Genomic DNA, 23,238 nt, shown 5'->3' on the forward strand with positions numbered 1-23,238 from the left:
GATTAAAGGTTATCATGGAGTATAGACCCCAGGCTATCATGACAACCATTCGTCAATCCCTGATGACATTAAAGGGAATGACTATCCCCAACAAGATGACATTGCTGGGATTTAACTGCCATTGGTATCTAACAGGTTAACACCAACAATGTTACTGGTGGATGTTTGATGAAGACTTAGCTCGTGAGTCCACTTCAAACATCATTAATAGCTCTGTGCAAACGAGTACCATAGCCATAAATATCAGATGTGGAAAGATGACATGCGAAATACATACTTGGATGGCAGTAGGATAGAAAACTGAAACAGCTATAAACTCCATTTTTCATGCCCCGATAGGAAAATTAGGGACATACAGTGGATAGTCATAAGACTTCCATCATATGAAGAGCCGCCCTCCCCACTGGGATTTGCGAGATGTTGCGCAATATGGGAATACAGATAAAATTTGGTAACAACAATATAAAAAGGAAATGTGATATAAATGATAAGTAAATAAAGTATAAAGCTGAAATGCTGTGAGTGACGCCTGTGAGTCGAGCTCTATGTACATTGTGCCGCTCATACGGCTTTCTTCATTCTGTCGCCTTAGTGCCATACATTATGTTGCATAATAGACCGAGCTAAGCCTCTATTATACAAGAGTGAAAATTTAATGGCTTGAGAAACAGCCTCATATTCAAGCTTTTTATTTTCAAATAAAGATAACATTTTGATTATTTTTATCACAAACGTCACTCCATGTGGTAAATCCTTTTCTCGCCCAAGCTTTTATGTCTCATCTCCAAGGATGATAAAAGGCAAGAGCGTGCAAAAAACGGTTTTCTCGATAAAAGATGATTTATTAAAAGTCTTTTTGTACAATACAAATGGAACTAGGTCCGTTTCCTCTTGACCTTTGACCTCTTCAGATTAAGGATTTCAGACCCTATTATAAAGTACGATAATTGGACAAGACCACTTTCATTTATGATTATTGGCCCGTGTAAAAGGACCTGCACTTTTCTTTATACTGACTGAAAAATGGTCCATGTTGATACAAGTCATCATGTACACAGGGCCGAAGAATCCTGTAAGTTGTCATTTATCCAAATACAGGATTACAACCATTGAACTTGTTTTATCATTGCTCTACCCTGGTCCTGAGCACAAATTAAAATGAGCTAAAGGACCTTCAAAAGGTTTTTTGAGAAATGAAAGAAACTACCTTACTCTTGACCTGATATCCATTCATCCATTTAAGAAGTAGATTTGTTGTTGTTGCAGAGCGGGGTTATGTGTTTGGTGATATATCTTCAAAGTGAGTATTTCTTTTTACTTTTTGGGCTTCTATGTCTCTAACATAGTATAAAAATTTTGGGCCATCTTTGGACCAATAGTATATAGCCTGCCAGCCCCAATAGTATATAGCCTGCCAGCTCCCAGTAGTATATAGCCAGCCTGCCCCCAGTAGTATATAGCCATCCAGCACCCAGTAATATAATGCCAGCCAGCCCCCAGTAGTATATAGCCTGCCAGCACCCAGTGGTATATAGTCAGCCTGCTCCAGTACTATATAGCCAGCCTGCTCCAGTAGTATATAGCCAGCCTGCCCTAGTAGTATATATGCTGCCAGCCCCCAGTAGTATATAGCCTGCCAGCTCTCAGTAGTATATAGTCAGCCAGCCCCCAGTAGTATATAGCCAGCCAGCCCCCAGTAATATAATGCCAGCCAGCCCCCAGTAGTATATAGCCTGCCAGCACCCAGTGGTATATAGTCAGTCTGCTCCAGTACTATATAGCCAGCCTGCTCCAGTAGTATATAGCTAGCCTGCCCTAGTAGTATATACGCTGCCAGCCCCCTGTAGTATATAGCCTGCCAGCTCTCAGTAGTATATAGTCAGCCAGCCCCCAGTAGTATATAGCCTGCCAGCTCCCAGTGGTATATAGTCATCGACTCCGCTCAAATAGAAGGAAGAAACGACGCAATAGTGCAACAGGTTTTTTCTTCTTAAATTCAAAAAGTTTAATCGATGTACTTACAAAACATAAAGCTAAAAAGGCTTTCATTAAAAAACACTGCACGTTCGGTCCTCCTTGCCCTTGCCAAGTAGTATATAGCTTGCCAGCCCCCAGTAGTATATAGACAGCCAGCCCGCATATAGTATATAGCCACCCCCCAGTAGTATATAGCCAGCCACACCCCAGTAGTATATAGCCAGCTTCACCTTCTGCCACTCTCCGAGTCTCCTCTTCCTTCTTGTCCTCTTGTTTAACAGAGCAAACAGAGACACGTTCAAGCACTATGCCCATGCACACACTATGGGGCTCATTTACTAAGGGTCCGCAGGTTTCCCGACGATTTCTGGGATTTTGGCGCACCCGATCGGATTTTGGCGCATCAGCACCGGCTTGCACGCGACCATAATCGGGGGCCGGGCCGTCAGACAACCCGACGGATTCGGACAACATGCGGGATTTAACATTTAGAATTGTGTCGCAAGACATGCACTCACATGCACCAGGAAGAAGAAGGTGAACTCCGGCGGACCTCGACGCAGAAGTGACGGATGCAGGAACTCGGGCGCACAATCTTAGTGAATCGAGGCAGACCCGAATCCTCGTTGGACAACGCATGGCGGGATCACAACAGAACCGGGTAAATAAATCTGCCCATATGACTTCATCAACGGTGAAACACCATGTCATAGTATGTGCGCAGGCAGAGTGCATGAACATGTCTCTGCCTGCTCCGTTATACAAAAAGAAATGGAGACACAGAGATTGTCAGAGAGTGAAGCTAGCTAAATACTACTGGGGGCTGGCTGTCATTATGTGGGAGGCTGCATGGACATTACGGTGGGAGGCGGTGACCAATACATTTCTCACCCTAGGCTTACACTCGAGTCAATAGGTTTTCACAGATATTTTTGGTAAAATTAGATGCTGTGACTGATACTCGGGTCGGCTAATACTCGAGTATGTATCGGTAATTTAAAAAATGAAAAATAAATGCATATATACTGGTGGTTCCAGATTCAATTAAGCAGTAATATACTATACAGACATATTTAACACAAACCTCTGCTATGACATATCCATTTCTTTTGTCAATTTTACCTAAAATATTAAAAAACAGTTCTACACATCAGGTTTGTATCATCCGGCAATAATAGAACAGCTTGTCCTCCATCACAATCTCAGAGCGGAGTTCTCTTTACCACAATGACTATGAGATAGAGGCCATCAATATAAGTGGATAAAAATGTCATATTAAAATATCCGCAATTTGTATTGATTACAGTAAAGTGAATGTCACAGGACTGCGTGGGGACCAATTTGCAGTATCTGCCATGCAAATGCATTCTGATCATTTCTCTTCACTTCCATTTGCTTCTGTCAAGGACAATGTTCTAGCATTTTGTATCGAACCTTTTCTATTTCATTAGGAAGTTTGGAAAGACAGTAATATTCTGTACGAAATTCTCTGCTTTATTCTTAGAACTTTACCCTGTGCAATTCATCTGTTATTTGCCAATTTGCAATGGAGAGTCCACACAGTCCAACATTATCAATCATGCTTTAAAGGGTAATGGTATGGCCCAGTTCTCAACTTATTCCAGGAGATTGCAGACATTGGGGCACATTTACTTACCCATCCTGACGCCTTCCCCGAAAGTGCATTGTCCGACCAGAATGCATTGCTGCGATTCACTAAGATCGTGCGCTCGATATCCTGCATGTGTCACTTTCCCGCTCCGGTCCGACAAAGTTCACCATCTTCTTCCTGGTGCATGTAAGTGCTTGATCTTGCAAGACAATTGGATTCAGTCCGAATCTGTTGGATTGTCCGACGGCCCACCCCTCGATTTCTGTCGCATGAAAGCAAGCACAGTGTGTGACACAATCCCCAGTTAAATACCTGTCCCAGCGACGCAAATCCAGAAAATGTTGGAAAATCCGACAAAAATGCGATTTGCGACCCTTAGGAAATAAGCCCTACAGGGAATTGACTGTAGAATGTGGTAGAATGGTGTCTATATTTGTGTGGCATTTCCTAGTACCTAATGTGTAGTCTGGCGGTTAGACACAACAGTACGGTTGCCACTGTGAAGTCACTTTGCTACTTTTCAGTAAGTTTTGACCCCAACAATTATCCCTGATCACCTACCCTTGTGGAAAGGCCATGCTTTGAAAATCCCAGTCCCTTTAGAGGGGATGATCACAATAAAAAAGGAAATCTACCATCTAGAAACAATTTTTTTTAGTGGTTCCGAAGGTAGATTTCCGATGTGTGGCTCATCCCTGCACATCTTTTATAATTTATTACAATGATGCCTACCAGGTTATACATTTTATTACCTACAATTACCTAAAATTAGCTACAGAGGCTTCGGTGCATGGAGTAGCCTCTGTGGGCTTCATGGGCTAAGGGAACTTTATGCCCTGAGTAACCTCTGCATTGCCACCCCCAGCATGTACATTCGGCCTGTGAAGGAGGCGTGCTCTGGTAGCCAATGCAAAGCCAGCAGGGGAACAAGAGCTTCTGCAAATGCACAGAATCTCTCTATTTTAGTTTTAAATCTTTTTATATTAAAACCATAAAATTACATAAATATGTCAATAGCATATATAGGCTCAGTTTTTTGTTTTTTTGTTACATAGAAAAAACGTAATTTTCAACATTGAGAAACATTGAGAAACGCCTCTGCTAATTATTAGTCTGTAACCATTTGAGCATCAGTTATCTTAGAAATTACAAAGTAAAAGAAGAACAATTGATTCTCAGCGAGTCCTTTTCAGAAAACCATATTTCTCTAATATCAACAAGATCTCACATGTCACTTATGCAATAAAATTTGCCTATAGGCCATAGACGAGGGGTAACAGGAAGAAGGACTAACTATGTAGCCATATATAATCTACTCTATACACATGTCTTATAAGGCCTCAGCACATGAGGGAAGGGATTTCTGCTATGACATCACCACATGCTAATAGCCAGGGACCCCGAGTTAAAGAGAACCCCGTCATGCAAAATAACCCCCCTAAACTAAATATATTTTCATAAACTGCCATTAGAGAGCATTGCCTCTATCCCTTCATTGTCCCTCTACATGCCTGTAAACCTAAGCAATGAGGTCCTAAAGCTGTATGCAAATGACCTGTGAAATGTCCAATGAAGCATTAGCATATTCAAGCTGTCCACCTTATTCATGAGTTGAAGGCACAGCCACACCCCCAGTGCATGACTGACAGCCTGTATAATGGTGTGAGGCTGTATAATGATGTGCTTCCTGGTGCTGGTGGCCACACCCCCTGCAGCCTGTGTGTGCATGTGTGTGTGTACAGGAGAGATACAGCAGCTCCAGGCAGCCATGTTATAGCACAACATGTCAGATTCATGTGTAGCTGATGTCTGTGTCTCTGTGTATTAGGAGGATGCAGCATGTCAGCAGATGCAGCACACACACTAGCCATGCTTTACTATACATTACACACAGACATGAGCGGGGGAAGGGGGAACAGGGGTGACATCACTGCCTCTGACCATGTGACCAGCCTCATTTACATGATTGCCTCATTTACATGATTTACACCATTGCAAAATCATCTTTTCTTTATTATGTAAATGAGGCGGGTCACATGGTCAGGGGCAGTGATGTCACCCCTGTAACCCCTCCCCTCTCCTCCCCCTGCTCATGTCTGTGTGTAATGTATAGTAAAGCAGTGCTGGTGTGTGTGCTGCATCTGCTGACATGCTGCATCCTCCTAATACACAGACATCAGCTACACAAGTACCTGCAGGGGGCGCCAGCACCAGGAAGCCCATCATTATACAGCCTCACACCATTACACAGGCTGTCAGTCATGCACTGGGGGTGTGGCTGTACCTCCCACTCATGAATAAGGTGGACAGCTTGAATATGCTAATGACTCATTGGATATTTCACAGGTCATTTGCAAACAGTTTTAGGACCTCATTGCTTAGGTTTACATGCATGTAGAGGGACAATGAAGGGATAGAGGCAATGCTCTCTAATGGCAGTTTATGAAAATATATTTAGTTTAGGGGGTTATTTTGCCTGACGGGTTCTCTTTAAGTATAAAAGGCTGGGAGGGATTTCTGAGGGCCAGAATTTTTTTGTTGTCCCAGAATTTTTTTGTTGTCCCAGCATTTCCCTCAATGCTGGTAGCTTGGGAGGAGAAGGAGACTTCCACGATCTAGCAATCAGTAGTTTGGCTGTTTGATGGCCAGGCCAATACATTTTCTATATTTGTAAAGAAATTCAGTGATTCCTACCATAAGTAGGGCTAGTGCAGGGTCAGAGTGGATTGGAAAATACAAAAGTGACGACAGCATTTCAAAGGTTTCGGCCTAAAAGGGTTGCGATTAGAGATGAGCGAACATGCTCATCCGAGCTTGATGCTCGGTCGAGCATTAGCGTACTCGAAACTGCTCGTTGCTCGGACGAATACTTCGCCCGCTCGAGAAAATGGCAGCTCCCGCCGTTTTGCTTTTTGGCGGCCAGAAACAGAGCCAATCACAAGCCAGGAGACTCTGCACTCCACCCAGCATGACGTGGTACCCTTACACGTCGATAGCAGTGGTTGGCTGGCCAGATCAGGTGACCCTGGGATAGACTAGCCGCTGCCCGCGCTGCTCGGATCATTCTGTGTCTGGATGCCGCTAGGGAGAGAGCTGCTGCTGGTCAGGGAAAGCGTTAGGGTGTTCTATTAGCTTACTGTTAGGCAGGAGTGATTCTCCAAGAACCCAACAGCCCTTTTTAGGGCTACAATAACGTTATACTTTTTTTTTTTTATTTGCAGCTAGTACCATATTGTGAGGAATTTGCAGGGGGACTTGCTACCGTTGTGTTTAGCTCTTAGTGACACACATATCCACCTCAAACACCAAAGTGGGAAAATTTATTAGGGGTTTGATTTCAATTAGGCACAGTCTGCCATTTACTTTTTATTTTACGTTTATTTTTTTAATAACTCAGTGTCATCTCATCTTGCATAGTAGTGTGCTTTCATACTTGGCTAGAAAATAGCCATAGGAGAATCCAAACGGCTTACTTACGCCTACAGTAGCGTTATATATATTTGATTTCTGGTTGATCTGCTGGTGGCTGTACTTGCTGCAGTGCATCTACTAGCAAATTGTGAGCAATTTGTAGTGAGACTTGCGACCGCTGTGTTTTGCGCTTAGTGACGCACATATCCATTGCAAAGACCGAAGTGGGAAAATTTATTAGGGGTTGGATTTCAATTAGGCACAGTCTGCCATTTCCTTTTTTATTTTACGTTTATTTTGTTTAATAACTCAGCGTCATCTCATCTGGCATAGTAGTGTGCTTTCATACTTGGCTAGAAAATAGCCATAGGAGAATCCAAACGGCTTACTTACGCCTACAGTAGCGTTATATATATTTGATTTCTGGTTGATCTGCTGGTGGCTGTACTTGCTGCAGTGCATCTACTAGCAAATTGTGAGCAATTTGTAGTGAGACTTGCGACCGCTGTGTTTTGCACTTAGTGACGCACATATCCATTGCAAAGACCGAAGTGGGAAAATTTATTAGGGGTTGGATTTCAATTAGGCACAGTCTGCCATTTCCTTTTTTATTTTACGTTTATTTTGTTTAATAACTCAGCGTCATCTCATCTGGCATAGTAGTGTGCTTTCATACTTGGCTAGAAAATAGCCATAGGAGAATCCAAACGGCTTACTTACGCCTACAGTAGCGTTATATATATTTGATTTCTGGTTGATCTGCTGGTGGCTGTACTTGCTGCAGTGCATCTACTAGCAAATTGTGAGCAATTTGTAGTGAGACTTGCGACCGCTGTGTTTTGCGCTTAGTGACGCACATATCCATTGCAAAGACCGAAGTGGGAAAATTTATTAGGGGTTGGATTTCAATTAGGCACAGTCTGCCATTTCCTTTTTTATTTTACGTTTATTTTTTTAATAACTCAGCGTCATCTCATCTGGCATAGTAGTGTGCTTTCATACTTGGCTAGAAAATAGCCATAGCAATAGGATAGCATCGTTTGGTTTTAAAAACTAAAAAACACAAAAAAAAACAAAAAAACACAAAAAAAAGTTAAAAAAAAATTAAAGTTATAACTCTCATTTTAAAAATGTTTAACCCGAGGGCTAGGGGTAGAGGACGAGGGCGGGGACGTGGGCGTCCAACTACTGCAGGGGTCAGAGGCCGTGGTCCTGGGCGGGGTGAGACACCACCTGCTTATGAGGGAGCAGGGGAACGCCGCAGAGCTACACTCCCTAGGTTCATGTCTGAAGTTACTGGGACTCGTGGTAGAGCACTGTTGAGGCCAGAACAGTGCGAACAGGTGATGTCGTGGATTGCCGACAATGCTTCGAGCAATTTGTCCACCAGTCAGTCTTCCACGCAGTCCACCCATGTCACCTAAATCGGCACTCCTCCAGCTCCTGCACCTCAGCCTCCTCCCCCCCAGTCTGCCCCCTCCAAGGAAAATTTGGCATTTGAACCGGCATACTCTGAGGAACTGTTTTCTGGACCCTTCCCACAGTCACAAACCACTTGTCCGGTTGCTGCTGAGCAATTTTCCGATGCCCAGGTTTTCCACCAGTCGCAGTCTGTGGGTGATGATGACCTTCTTGACGTAGTGGAAGAAGTGTCTAAAGAGGTGTCCGACGATGAGGAGACACGGTTGTCAGACAGTGGGGAAGTTGTTGTCAGGGCAGGAAGTCCGAGGGGGGAGCAGACTGAGGGATCGGAGGATGATGAGGTGACAGACCCAAGCTGGGTTGATAGGCCGGGTGAACACAGTGCTTCTGAGACAGAGGAGAGTCCTCGACCAGAACAGGTTGGAAGAGGCAGTGGTGGGGCCAGACGGAGAGGCAGGGCCAGAGCTGGTGCATCAGCGCCAAATGTGTCAACTAGTGAAGCTCCCGTGGCGAGGGCTCCTGCGGCGAGGGCTAGATTTTCAGAAGTCTGGAGGTTCTTTAAGGAAACACCGGATGACCGACGGACTGTGGTGTGCAACATTTGCCAAACCAGGATCAGCAGGGGTTCCACCACTACTAGCTTAACTACCACCAGTATGCGCAGGCATATGAATGCTAAACACCCCACTCAGTGGCAACAAGCCCGTTCACCTCCGGCCGTGCACACCACTGCTCCTTCCCCTGTGTCAGCTGCTAGTCAGCCCCCTGCCGAGGACCCTGCCACAAAAACCCCATCGTCGCCTCCACGATCCTCCACAGCATCCACCAGCGTTCAGCTCTCCATACCCCAGACGCTGGAGCGGAAACGCAAATATAGTGCAACCCACCCGCACGCCCAAGCCCTTAATGTCCACATCTCCAGATTGCTTAGCCTGGAGATGCTGCCCTATAGGCTAGTAGAGACCGAGGCCTTTCGCAACCTCATGGCGGCGGCCGCCCCTCAGTATTCGGTCCCCAGCCGCCACTACTTTTCCCGATGTGCCGTCCCAGCCCTGCACCAGCACGTGTCAGACAACATCATCCGTGCCCTGACCAACGCCGTTTCTGACAAGGTCCACCTGACCACGGACACGTGGACGAGTGCTGCCGGGCAGGGCAACTATATATCGCTGACGGCACATTGGGTTAACTTGGTGGAGGCTGGGACCGAGTCTGACCCTGCGGCTGGTCATATACTGCCGACGCCGAGGATTGCGGGGCCTACCTCGGTCCAGGTGTTTCAGGCCTACTATGCCTCCATCTCCTCCCACCCCTCCTCCACCTCCTCCTCCTCCGAATTACCATCCGTGGGCATGGCGCCATCAGTCGGTAGCTCTAGGCACAGCAGCAGTGCCGTCGCTAAGCGACAGCAGGCGGTGCTCAAACTGCTGAGCCTAGGCGATAAAAGGCACACCGCCCAAGAGCTATTACAGGGCATCACGGCGCAGACTGATCTGTGGCTGGCACCGCTGAACCTGAAGCCAGGCATAGTTGTGTGTGACAACGGCCGTAACCTGGTGGCGGCTCTGCAACTCGGCAGACTGACACATGTGCCATGCCTGGCCCATGTGTTAAATCTCATAGTTCAGCGTTTCCTCAAGACATACCCCAATCTGTCTGATTTGCTCACGAAGGTGCGCCGCATCTGTGCGCATTTCAGGAAGTCCAGCACAGATGCTGCCACTCTCAGGGCAGCGCAGCGCCGCCTCCAACTGCCCGCTCACCGACTGTTGTGCGACGTGCCCACGAGGTGGAATTCAACACTGACCATGTTATCCAGAGTTTACCAGCAGCGCCGAGCGATTGTAGACTGCCAGATGTCAACTTCCACCAGAACTGGTAGTCAGGTCAGTCAGCTTCCTCAAGTCTACAATGAGGAGTGGACGTGGATGTCTGATATCTGTCAGGTGCTGAGTAACTTTGAGGAGTCAACACAGATGGTCAGTGGCGATGCCGCCATCATCAGCCTCACCATCCCGCTGCTTGGCCTGTTGAAAAACTCTCTGATCAGCATGAAGTCGGAAACTTTGCGCTCGTCACAAGAGACGGGGGAAGAAGATTCCCTTGTTGATAGCCAAAGCACCCTTAGGTCTGTTTCTCAGCGCATATCGGAGGAGGTGGAGGTGGAGGAGGATGAGGAGGAAGAGGAGGAGAATGTTGGCGAGACACAAGAGGGGACCATTGTTGAGTCCTTCACTGTTCAGCGTGTATGGGCAGAAGAAGAGGAGTTGGAGGAGTTGGAGGAGGAGGAAATGGACAGTCAGGCCAGTGAGGGGAGTGAATTCTTACGCGTTGGTACTCTGGCGCATATGGCAGATTTCATGCTAGGCTGCCTATCCCGTGACCCTTGCGTTCAAAGAATTTATTCCAGCACCGATTACTGGGTGTTCACTCTCCTGGACCCACGGTACAAGCAAAATCTTTCCACTCTCATCCCTGGAGAGGAAAGGAGTGTGAGAATGCATGAATACCAGCAGGCCCTGGTTCACAAGCTGAAACAGTATTTCCCTTCTGACAGCGCTAGCGGCAGAGTGCGTAGTTCTGCGGGACAAGTAGCGAGGGAGAGTAGGCGAGCAGGCAGCTTGTCCAGCACTGGCAAGGGTACGCTTTACAAGGCTTTTGCCAGTTTTATGTCACCCCAGCAAGACACTGTCACCTGTCCCCAGTCTCGGCAGAGTAGGGCTGATCTTTACAGAAAGATGGTGAGGGAGTACGTAGCTGACCATACCATCGTCCTAAATGATCACACAGCTCCCTACAACTACTGGGTTTCAAAGCTGGACATGTGGCACGAACTGGCGCTGTACGCCTTGGAGGTTCTTGCCTGCCCTGCCGCTAGCGTCTTGTCCGAGCGGGTTTTCAGTGCAGCTGGTGGCATCATCACCGATAAGCGTACACGCCTGTCGACTGACAGCGCTGACAGGCTGACGCTTATTAAGATGAATAAAGCCTGGATTTCTCATAATTTCCAATCTCCACCAGGTGAAGGAAGCTCAACCTGAATAATTTATCCACTCCTCCTCCTCCTCATTTTCCTCCTTCTCCTCCTCTTTGTACAGTAAAGCAGAGGAAACTGGCTATTTTTTGACAGGGCCCACTGGCTCTAGCTATAGTACTTTATGCATTTAATTTTTATGGAGGGCCACCTACCCGGTCCTCTGTTTTAAACAATTTTTGGGAGTGCCACATACAGGCACTCAATCTATTCAATTTTTCTGGAGGGCCACCTACCCGGTCCTCTGTTTTAAACAATTTTTGGGAGTGCCACATACAGGCACTCAATCTATTCAATTTTTCTGGAGGGCCACCTACCTGCTCCTCTGGTTTGAAAACTTTTTTGGACTGCCACATACAGGCACTCAATCTATTCCATTTTACTGGAGGGCCACCTACCTGCTCCTCTGGTTTGAAAAGTTTTTTGGACTGCCACATACAGGCACTCAATCTATTCAATTTTTCTGGAGGGCCACCTACCCGCTCCTCTGGTTTGAAAACTTTTTTGGACTGCCACATACAGGCACTCAATCTATTCCATTTTACTGGAGGGCCACCTACCTGCTCCTCTGGTTTGAAAAGTTTTTTGGACTGCCACATACAGGCACTCAATCTATTTCATTTTTCTGGAGGGCCACCTACCCGCTCCTCTGGTTTGAAAACTTTTTTGGACTGCCACATACAGGCACTCAATCTATTCCATTTTTCTGGAGGGCCACCTACCTGCTCCTCTGGTTTGAAAACTTTTTTGGACTGCCACATACAGGCACTATCCAAATTAAATTGTCTCCATAGCAGCCTCCACACGTTGTCTCCATTGCTACCTCCAAAAGTCGTCCATATAGCTGCCTCCATACATCGTCCCCTTATCAAACGAGGTGTGTCAGGCAGAAATTTGGGTTGTTTTCATGGATTCCACATCAAAGTTGTTAACTTTGTCGCCACCCTGCTGTGTTATCCACAAAATATACTGGCAAACTTTTACCATTTAGGGATAATATTTCAGCGCTTCTTGCGCATCTGTTTACATTCCCCTCACCCGCCATATCCCAAACTTATAAGAACGCTACTACACTTAACTTGGTGCAGGCTGGGACCGAGTCTGACCCTGGGGCTGGTCATATACTGCCGACGCAGAGAATTGCGGGGCCTACCTCGGTCCAGGTCTCAAAGGTCTAGTATACCTCCTCCTCCTCCCACCCCTCCTCCACCTCCTCCTCCTCCGAATTACCATCCGTGGCCATGGCGCCATCAGTCGGTAGCTCTAGGCACAGCAGCAGTGCCGTCGCTAAGCGAAAGCAGGCAGTGCTCAAACTGCTGAGCCTAGGCGATAAAAGGTACACCGCCCAAGAGCTATTACAGGGCATTCCACATCAAACTTGTTAACTTTGTCGCCACCGTGCTGTGTAATCCACAAAATATGCTTGCAAACTTTTATCATTTACCGATATTATTTCAGCGCTTCTTGCGCATCTGTTTACATTCCCCTCACCCGCCATATCCTAAACTTATAAGAACGCTACTACACTTGATCTTATACAAAAGGTTCTTAGAAGTGCTGTTTGTGGAGTAGCCTAGAGACAGGGGCTTGGATTGGCGAAAGCTCACCTGGCAGCGGAGCGCCAGCTCCATGCGCATCATGCGCTTCTTGCGCATCTGTTTACATTCCCCTCACCCGCCATATCCCAAACTTATAAGAACGCTACTACACTTGATCTTATACAAAAGGTTCTTAGAAGTGCTGTTTGGGGAGTAGCCTAGAGTAGCCTTGGATTGGCGAAAGCTCGCCTGGCAGCGGAGCGCCAGCTCCATGCCAAGATCCAACTAACATAGTTTTAACTGCAGCACCTTTAATCTACTACTAGTTCACTGCCTCCATACATGGTCCCCTTATCAAACGAGCTGTGTCAGGCAGAATTTTGGGTTGTTTTCATGGCTTCCATGTTAACTTTGTCGCCACCCTGCTGTGTAATCCACAAAATATACTGGCAAACTTTTATCATGTACCGATATTATTTGAGCGCTTCTTGCTCACCTCCTTTGGTTCCTCTCTGCCACCCATTGGTTTGAAGCCTGAGTCCATTTAGAGTATGTCGCCATGCCACTCTCTAGCCTGCCGCTGCTGCCGCTGCCTCTGCATGCCGTCCCCTATAGTGTCAGGGTCAATTATTGGATGTTTTACATGCTATCTAGCTTCATTCTGTCACTCTGTCATGGCCATGCTGTTGCCCATAGTTTTGGCATAATGGTGCGATTAAGCAGCCTCAGAGGCATCCATGCATGCTGCCCCTGCTGTTTCCTGTCCATTTCCGTGGTGTTTCCATCCTTTTCTGAGGTTCCCAGGTGTTTGGCCAAGCTTCCCTGTGCAGAGCCTTGGTCCCCTTGAAAAATGCTCGAGTTTCCCATTGACTTCAATGGGGCTCGTTATTCGAGACGAGCACTCGAGCATCGGGAAAAGTTCGTCTCGAATAACGAGTACCCGAGCATTTTAGTGCTCGCTCATCTCTAGTTGCGATATTGGACAGTACCAAAATATTTTAGAGACTGACCCCTTGTGCCCACAATTTTTCCAACACCTATCTGATGTGCCCAGAAAGATCCAGAAATCCAGAAAGATCCTTGATAGATGGGATGGGGTGTAGCACCACCTGGTTAAAATTTTTTGTTTCACCTCGGTCAAATTGATGCATTGTGAGGATTGTTTCATTGAGTCGCAGAAAATTCCCTGCCTTGGTCTTATTTCCAGTTGAGAATATGTGCTTTCCTGGCCGTCTCCTTCCCTCCTGCCAGCTCTTCATACACCTGCCCAGTGCTTTTACGCAGAATCTCTCTCTTGACACCGACGCTTCAGAATCCACTCCACCTGCGTAGGCCATGCCCTTGCGTTTAAAGGCGCCATGGATGCGTAAGCCAGTCCCTGCCAGTCCCCTAGTATATAGCCTGCAGCCCCTGCCCCCAATACAATGCCTGTAGGCAAAAAACAAAAAGTGTACTCACCTTCCGACACCCCCCTTCCCCGGTAGGTCCTCTTCTAAACAGCGATGCTCCGGCATTGGCTTTGTGTCCCCGCGCAGTCCCTCGCAGGCACCATGACGGAACAAAACTGGCAGAAGCTCTTAATAAATACATGTATTTATGCACAATCTACTCCAGAATACTGGCACAGACTGCTTAGTAAATGTGGCCCTATGACATGTTTTTGATCATTTAGTGATTTTCATATACATTTCTGAGTATAATTTGTCATGATATCCAGCACAAGCTAAATCATTGGAGTCTGGCTCCAGATGCCACGCGGTGTCCTTCCTTTCTTCACAAACCAGAGATTAGGTGTTTTTTTCTTTGGCATTTTAATTAGATTTCCTGCACCTATCTGTCATGTGCAGCTAACCACTAGATTGCCTCTTTTATCTCTACATTACAGGGCACAGCGGCCGCTACAAGAACATTACATGTTTGCTAATGTGCACAGATTGCGCTTTGTTTTTCCTCTATTGAGTTGTCAGCCATTGGCTTCAAGGGTCTAATCTGAATGATGAAGACATTGTTGATAGCGAAAGATCGGAAAACCGATTGCCAAATATGTGGCACCTATTTTCATCGGGAACCACAAGATTTAAGTTAGGCTTTTAGCAGAAATTAATCTAATAAACCACTACTAGTAACTTATCAAGTGGATTAAAACCTGCCAGATCATGAATGGTACAGCGTGGTGGGATCATCCAAAAATCAACAAAATGTATATTACACATGAAAAGTCACTGAATCCAAGAGCTTAATACTGAAGACAAGCTCTCACTGTCTCAAAAGACGCCAAGCTGGACTCAAGACTTAATAATAATAATAATAATTTATTTATATAGCGCACACAGATTACACAGAGCACAGCACTACACAGAGTTTACCAAATCGGTCCCTGTCCCTCATGGGGCTCAATCAACCTACCAGTATGATTTGGAGTGTGGGAGGGATCAGGGAGCGATCAGGGTTTGGTCAGTGAAAAACTGACATGTTGCATCAGAGTTCAATCAGTTTTCAGTCAGAGTTTGTTCAGTGTCTCAGTTTTTTCACGCGCGTTTTCAATGCAATTTCAATGCTCAGGACTGAGCTCTATCTTTTCTATGGCAATTGATGCGTGAAAAACGCATTGCACTTGCATTGCACTTGGATGATCTTAGTGAATCGTGGCAGACCCAAATCCTCGTCGGACAACGCACGGCGGGGATCGCGACAAGACGGGTAAGTAAATGTGCCCCAATAACTGTGCTCAGATACACTCATTACAATTATAAATGAATTTTCTTTCACACAAGAGAGACAGGGATTATCAGTATCTAACCTTTGTCACATCACAAGTCTCAGGTGTGCGTGTATTACTGTTTCTTTAAGAAAGCAGTCAGGTTTTTTTTTATTCTAGAAATTCCTGCTGCATTATGGATGCTTTTAGCATTGCTGGCTTTTTGGTCCTATACCCACTTACCCTCCATGGCTGCTCATTGTACCTGAAGCTGTAAAGTGTAAAGATTATGTGGGGCCTCCTCACAGCATTACAGCCTCCCGGAGTCTAGGCTTGTGCATCTGTGATGCCATTTTCCTGTATTCTTTTTCTTTGACTGATGGTCCCCCTAATGGTGCTCTGAAATTATAGTATCCAGGGGGGCAGCACACATCTATGATGAAGAGCACAATAAAAAGGAATAGCCAAGTTCTGAGCTTTTAAAAGACACCAGGAGTAGCCATCTGAGATCCGTGGGGGGAGGCTCTTTACTTGAAAAGCCTTTGATTTTGATGAAAAGTAAGAGTGACCCCAGATGGTTTGAACCTTTCGAGATACATGATTCATCTTTGCTGAATGTAAAGCAATGTTTTGTTCTCTCTTTTTAAAGGAATCCATCACATACATATATAGATCATTGCAGAAATACGACTTCCCTTTATAGCCACTTTAATATGGTGCTGGTACCACTTTTACGTATTCTCTGTTCCTCAAACAACCTGGTGGTGCAATTCCTGAGCCAGTGCTTGGGGTTCTCAGGATGCCCATAGTCAAGGTCGGTTCCAGGCCCCTTGGCAACAGAGCCTCTGTGGGCCCCTTTGCAGTGAAGTCACATGGTGGCATTAAAAATTCCAAAACTTATACAGTCTCCTGTTCCCTAAAATATTCCCTAGTTTATCATCCCAAACAGCCCCCTCATGGGTTATACTATATACAGCCCCCTCATGGGTTATACTATATATAGCCCCCTCATGGGTTTTACTATATACAGCCCCCTCATGGGTTATACTATACACCCCCCCCCATGGGTTATACTATACACAGCCCCCTCATGGGTTATACTATACACACCTCCCTCATGGGTTATACTATACACAGCCCCCTCATGGTTATTTTATATACAGCCCCCTCATAGTTATTTTATATAAAGTCTCCTCATGGTTATTTTATATACAGCCTCCTCATGGTTGTTTTATATACAGCCCCCTCATGGTTATTTCATATACAGCCTCCTCATGGTTGTTTTATATGCAGCCCCCTCATAGTTATTTCATATACAGCCTCCTCATGGTTGTTTTATATACAGCCCCCTCATGGTTGTTTTATATACAGCCCCCTCATGGTTATTTTATATACAGCCCCCTCATAGTTATTTTATATGCAGCCTCCTCATGGTTATTTTAAATACAGCCTCCTCATGGTTATTTTATATACAGCCTCCTTATGGTTGTTTTATATACAGCCCCCTCATGGTTATTTCATATACAGCCTCCTCATGGTTGTTTTATATACAGCCCCCTCATGGTTATTTTATATACAGCCTCCTCATGGTTATTTTATATACAGCCCCCTCATGGTTATTTTATATACAGCCTCCTCATGGTTATTTTATATACAGCCCCCTCATGGTTGTTTTATATACAGCCCCCTCATGGTTATTTTATATACAGCCCCCTCATGGTTGTTTTATATACAGCCCCCTCATGGTTATTTTATATACAGCCTCCTCATGGTTGTTTTATATACAGCCCCCTCATGGTTATTTCATATACAGCCTCCTCATGGTTGTTTTATATACAGCCCCCTCATAGTTATTTTATATACAGCCTCCTCATGGTTATTTTATATACAGCCCCCTCATAGTTATTTTATATACAGCCTCTTCATGGTTATTTTATATACAGCCTCCTCATGGTTGTTTTATATACAGCCCCCTCATGGTTATTTCATATACAGCCTCCTCATGGTTGTTTTATATACAGCCCCCTCATGGTTATTTTATATACAGCCTCCTCATGGTTATTTTATATACAGCCCCCTCATGGTTGTTTTATATACAGCCCCCTCATGATTATTTTATATACAGCCCCCTCATGGTTGTTTTATATACAGCCCCCTCATGGTTATTTTATACACAGCCCGCTCATGGTTATTTCATATACAGCCCCCTCATGGTTATTTTATATACAGCCTCCTCATGGTTATTTCATATACAGCCCCCTCATGGTTATTTTATATACAGCCTCCTCATGGTTATTTTATAAAAAGCCACACCCCCTATGGATTCATTGGATAGAGACCCCCTCACCCTCATTCCTTATATACAGCCTTACCTGGCCCCCTCAGCTGCCCTGGGCCCTGGTACTTGCTCAGGTATGTCCAGTGCTGGTGCCGACCCTGCCCATAGTTGTAGTGAAAATGATACCCAATATATAAAATATTATTTGGACTGGTGATTTTCTTAAGAAAAAAACCTTACAAATCATAAATATAACTCTCAAACCCCACTAGTACCCTAAAGTTAACTTAAAGGGGTTGTCCACTTTCAGCAAATATTTGATATTGTTTGTGTAATGAAAAGTTATACAATTTTCCAATATTCTTTCTGTAACGATTCCTTACGATTTTCGAGATCTCTGCTTGCTGTCATTCTGTAGGAAGCTTCACTATTTATTCCAATGGATAGAAATCTATTCCTGGTCATGTGATGTCACACATGGCTCGTTATATCACTAGTCAATGGATGTCACACAAGTGCACAGCTCGTTATATCACAGAGAGTAATCAGAGCTGTGTGTTATAACAAGCCGTGCACCTGTGTAACATTCATCTTGTGGGCTCAATTTTTGCAACTTTTATTATGCTAGGGAAATTTCTATGAAAAGGGGAGTGATATTAATTTTTATGTTTTTTTTTAAAAATGTTTACAAAAATTTTTTGAGCGTTTTTAGTCTGAGCGTTCCTACCATATACTGCAATACACGTGTATTGCAGTATATGACATTTTTACGCAACGAATCTGCAGAAACCATACAGCCTTGAGTCTTACATAGACCTAAGGCTGTTATGGAAAACTGATCGTCCCTCCCTGTGACATCATCATCAAACAAGATGGTGGCGCCGACATGCCGCTGTCTTTTAAATGCTGCCGGCAAAGAGGTAACACCAGCAATCGGTGCTATTATTGGTAGGTAACTTGTGAGACCTCTTCATACAGCATTAGATGTATGGTTAGTGCTATGGTTAATGGACAAATTAGTCTGCTTTGATGCTCCCTACTTATGGCATTATTAAACCTAAAACGATCATACCATGTACTATGTAATCAAAAAAGCTGCATTTTCTAGGTGCAGTGTCTTCCTATGTCCATAACTCAACTGCAGATGCTAGTTGGTAAATCTTGCATTAAGGGGTTGATTTTTTGAGCATATCCAAAACATATATACTGGCAGACGAAGGCATCTTTTTTGCGTCACATACTGTGGGAAACACAGGATGGAAAGACGTAGCAAGCTACAGTATGTCTTTTCATTCTGCTCCCTCTGACTGAGAGAAATATATGCTCAGCGGAGGCCATAATAGCCTGTAGGGGACGGATGCAAAGTATTGCATCTATCTCCAGACTTCACCGAGTGTACACTCAGGAGGTCCCTAGTGATGTAAATGTCCATAGTAGGACACTGGCCATGACACTGCCAATAAGACAAGTAGGATTTGGGCATGGAGGGAGACAGACACAGACTGGAGACAACTGCTTTATTCACATCAGCACTGGCCAGTATTTCTCTTTAGGATCCTATTAGTGGATCTTAGTGAGTAGAAGAGCGATATAGAGCAGATCATGCTCTTTTGCAGTCTGGGGGAGGCATCATAACATCTACTAGCTCAAAAACACCTGAAAATTAGAGACATTGGGGCAGATTTACTTACCCGGTCCATTCATGATCCAGCGGCGCGTTCTCTGCGGTGGATTCGGGTCCGTCCGGGATTCACTAAGGTAGTTCCTCCGCTGTCCACCAGGTCGCGCTGCTACGCTGAAGTTCCCCGAGGCCCGCCGGAATGCCCTGAAATTCACCGGCCTATTCCTGGTGAAGGTAAGTGCAATTTTCGCAACACATTTTTGTTAAAAAAATGCGGCGGTTATTCCGAATCCATCGGGTTTTCGTTCGGCCACGCCCCTCGATTTCCGTTGCGTGCATGCCGGCGCCGATGCGCCAAAATCCGATCACGTGCGGCAAAATCCCGGGGCAATACTGGGAAAATCATCGCAAATCGGAAATATTCGGGTAACGCGTCCGGAAAACGCGAATCGGGCCCTTAGTAAATGACCCCCAGAATCTCCACAGAGGAAAACTGATACATTACAGCAAAAAAGTCATATAATGGTCATATATATATATATATATATATATATATATATATAAAATGGTCATATATAGTTTCTTTTCTTACATACACACATTTTACTTTTGATTTTTTTTTGTGGAAAGGTTAGGCACACGTTAAAGGGGTTGTCCGAGTTTAAAAAAAAAAAAATATATGTGGCCGGGAGTGGGGTTACTAAAACAATAAAGCTGTACTTACCTCCCGGTGCCCTCCCGTATCCAGCGCTGCTGTCGCTCCGGTCCGGGGGCCATGTAAACAAACATGGCCGCCGGAGCAGCGCTGGACTCAGCTTCCGGCCGGCCGTGGCCGGGTACGCCTATCCGTCCCTATACACTGCATTGTGTATGGGGACCGGAAGGTTGTCGCATCCGGCCGGAAGCTGAATCCAGCGCTGCTCCGGCGGCCATGTTTGTTTACATGGCCCCCGGACCGGAGCGACAGCAGCGCTGGATACGGGAGGGCACCGGGAGGTAAGTACAGCTTTATTGTTTTAGTAACCCCGCTCCCGGCCACATATATTTTTTTTTTTAAACTCGGACAACCCCTTTAAAGATGATTACTCAGTGTCTCTCATTTCATTCTTTTTCATAGCCATAATAGCAGCAGACGGAACAGAGAAATCGTAAGGATCACTGCCGAGAACCAAGCGATACACAAGAGAATTCAGGACAGCAAACCAAACTATGATCACAAGAAATGGGAAAAAGAATGGAAGGTGATTTCATATTCGTGTATGGAAGTAAACTGTGCTAATAGTACCTAAGAGAGGAGCCCTGAGCGACCCGAGAACTTCACAGACATCTTGTAACGGCATCATTAGTGGTTCTGTTATGTTCTGTGCTTCTGGGCCAGGATCACTCGGCTTGGTGACCTCCAGTATCCTCATAAGCCATAACATAACCCTGGCTGCCATCTGCTTGCTCTCTAATCAGCGCCAGATGATATGTCTAATGAGGACTTGGGGGTCTCATATATATATATATATATATATATATATATATATACAGTTGTGAAACATTTTGGGTAGAGCTAAGCAAACATAGAGGCAAGGTTTCCCTATAGAAGTATAACATAGTGGGACATGTATAGCTCCTATTGCTTCCTTTTTATCGCGCAACTTTTTGTGAGACTTTCCGCAGTTTGAGACTTTTTAGATACAGAATTAATTGGGTACCAAAGTTAGCTGCCTCCAGGATGTAATGCAGTTGCCGGATTTATCTGTGTAGCCCAGATGTTTGTTCAACTTGTGAGACTTTTGGGCTCTGCAATTGTCCCGTTCTTGCACCTAATAAGTCCCAAAACGGAGCATGCTAGATCCAAACTTACTTTTGGGAGCTACTATTTGGGACGAAAAAGTTGCACGCCACAAAAAGTCGCAAAAATGAGACTAAACAGCAACTCATCACATGTATCACAAAGGGAAAAACCTAAGATATATTGCAATGATTAAGTAGGACAACTTCAGGAAACTTGGAAAAGTGGCAGCCGAAAAACTATGATACATGAGCCCATAGAGTCATTTATACTGAATCCCCCCGGATGTCCATAAATCCACTGGGACTTGTGGTCTTTATTGGTTTTCGTTTGGAAAATTTCTAGTCCCAGCTACCAAAGAGAATTGATTTGCAGAACTGGATCATGTTTTGCCAGGATTACGATGGGATCCCATGTAAAGGTAGATCTCAACACTTGCTAAGGTACAATTGCTCTCGAAAAGGAACCAGCTTAGTTGTGCATTCAGTTCTGTGTGTAGCATGTTACAGTGCAGAAGAAGCTAAGTAGACTGATATAGAGGAAGATAACAATAATTCTTTATTTATATAGCGCACACAGATTATGCAGCACTGCACAGAGTTTATCACATTAGTCCCTGTCCCCATTGGGCTCACAATCACTGAAAGTAGCGTTCTGGTGCTCAGTTGGACCATGCAACACATTTATTATGCAAAGTCCAACAGAATTGTGTTGCATGCCCCATATTACGGGTGCACCAAAAAAAAAGTTGGTGCACTCTGTCGGAGCAGTGCAGGGGGCATCAGATTCATGAAGAACGTGCTCCAAAATTCATGAATCTGGCGCCCCCTGCACACTACACAGGCAAACTGCACCTAGTACAGACTACACTAGTTTTGATAAATGTGGGCCACAATGTTAATAATCTTTTGTAAACCTGTTGTGGTTTTACATGCTATGAATATTTCATCGAGCTGTGTTATGTTATGGCCTCACACACTGTAAAATTCTCCCAAGAAAACATCTGAACTATGTCATATATTACGGCATAAAGCAGCAATTCCAACTTGGAATGATCCGAGACAGAAGCTCCATGGTGAGGCAATTTGTCAGCCGTTATTAAGAAATATAATAATAAGTCCGGTTTCAGCTTGGATCGATCTGTTAAAGGCCAATTACAGTTTCCTTGGTCGGCTCACTGAGACATACAGTGCACAGTAATATGTCAGGTTCAATACACTGTGAAGAAAGGCAAAACCTCAGTGCGTCTCTGTCTGTGGATTACAGTCCTGTGTTATCTCTCCAGGCTTCAAGGAAATATCTGCAGAACACGTCTTCTTACCATAATATGCCAAGGTAAGTTATTCTTGTGTTTCGCCAGTACAGGCAGTCCCCTACTAAAGGACACCCGACTTACAGACAACCCATAGTTACAGACAGACCCCTCTGACCTCTGGTGAAGCTTTCTGAATGCTTTACTATAGTCCCAGAGCAATGATCAGCTGTAAAGTGTCTGTAATGTATTGATAATCCATGGTCCCATTACAGCAAAACATGTTTAAACTCCAATTGTCACTGGGGCCAAAATTTTTTTTGTCTGGATCCACAATTCTAAAATATACAATTTCGACTTACATACAAACTCAACTTAAGAACAAACCTCGGACCCCATCTTGTACGTAACCCGGGGACTGCTTTTATAAAGTGCATCGGCACACGTCTCCAGTCAGTGTATACATAAATATAGGGGACTCGTCCTCCATGCAGGGTAGGATGCAGGGTAGGAAGTAGAGAAGAGCAAATCTTGCAAGGGATAATATGTTGAAGCTTCAACAAGTTTTTGTGAAGATTTGTATCTGCTCAGAATTGAATTGGTCCACACCAGTGT

General features: G+C 44.9%; 1 protein-coding gene across 2 annotated transcripts in view; it reads left to right on the top strand.

Moving 5' to 3' along the window:
- The window catches only part of CFAP97D1 (CFAP97 domain containing 1), a 54,096-nt gene that overhangs the window by 25,894 nt on the left and 4,964 nt on the right, over positions 1 to 23,238 (top strand). For both annotated transcript variants that reach the window (XM_072111814.1, XM_072111815.1), the window contains exons 4-5: positions 20,709 to 20,832; positions 22,657 to 22,706. In XM_072111814.1, the coding sequence (XP_071967915.1) occupies positions 20,709 to 20,832; positions 22,657 to 22,706 (174 nt within the window). The remainder of the gene's footprint in view (positions 1 to 20,708; positions 20,833 to 22,656; positions 22,707 to 23,238) is intronic.

The sequence above is a fragment of the Engystomops pustulosus genome, chromosome 6, assembly GCF_040894005.1.
Source record: "Engystomops pustulosus chromosome 6, aEngPut4.maternal, whole genome shotgun sequence".
Lineage (NCBI taxonomy): Eukaryota > Metazoa > Chordata > Amphibia > Anura > Leptodactylidae > Engystomops > Engystomops pustulosus.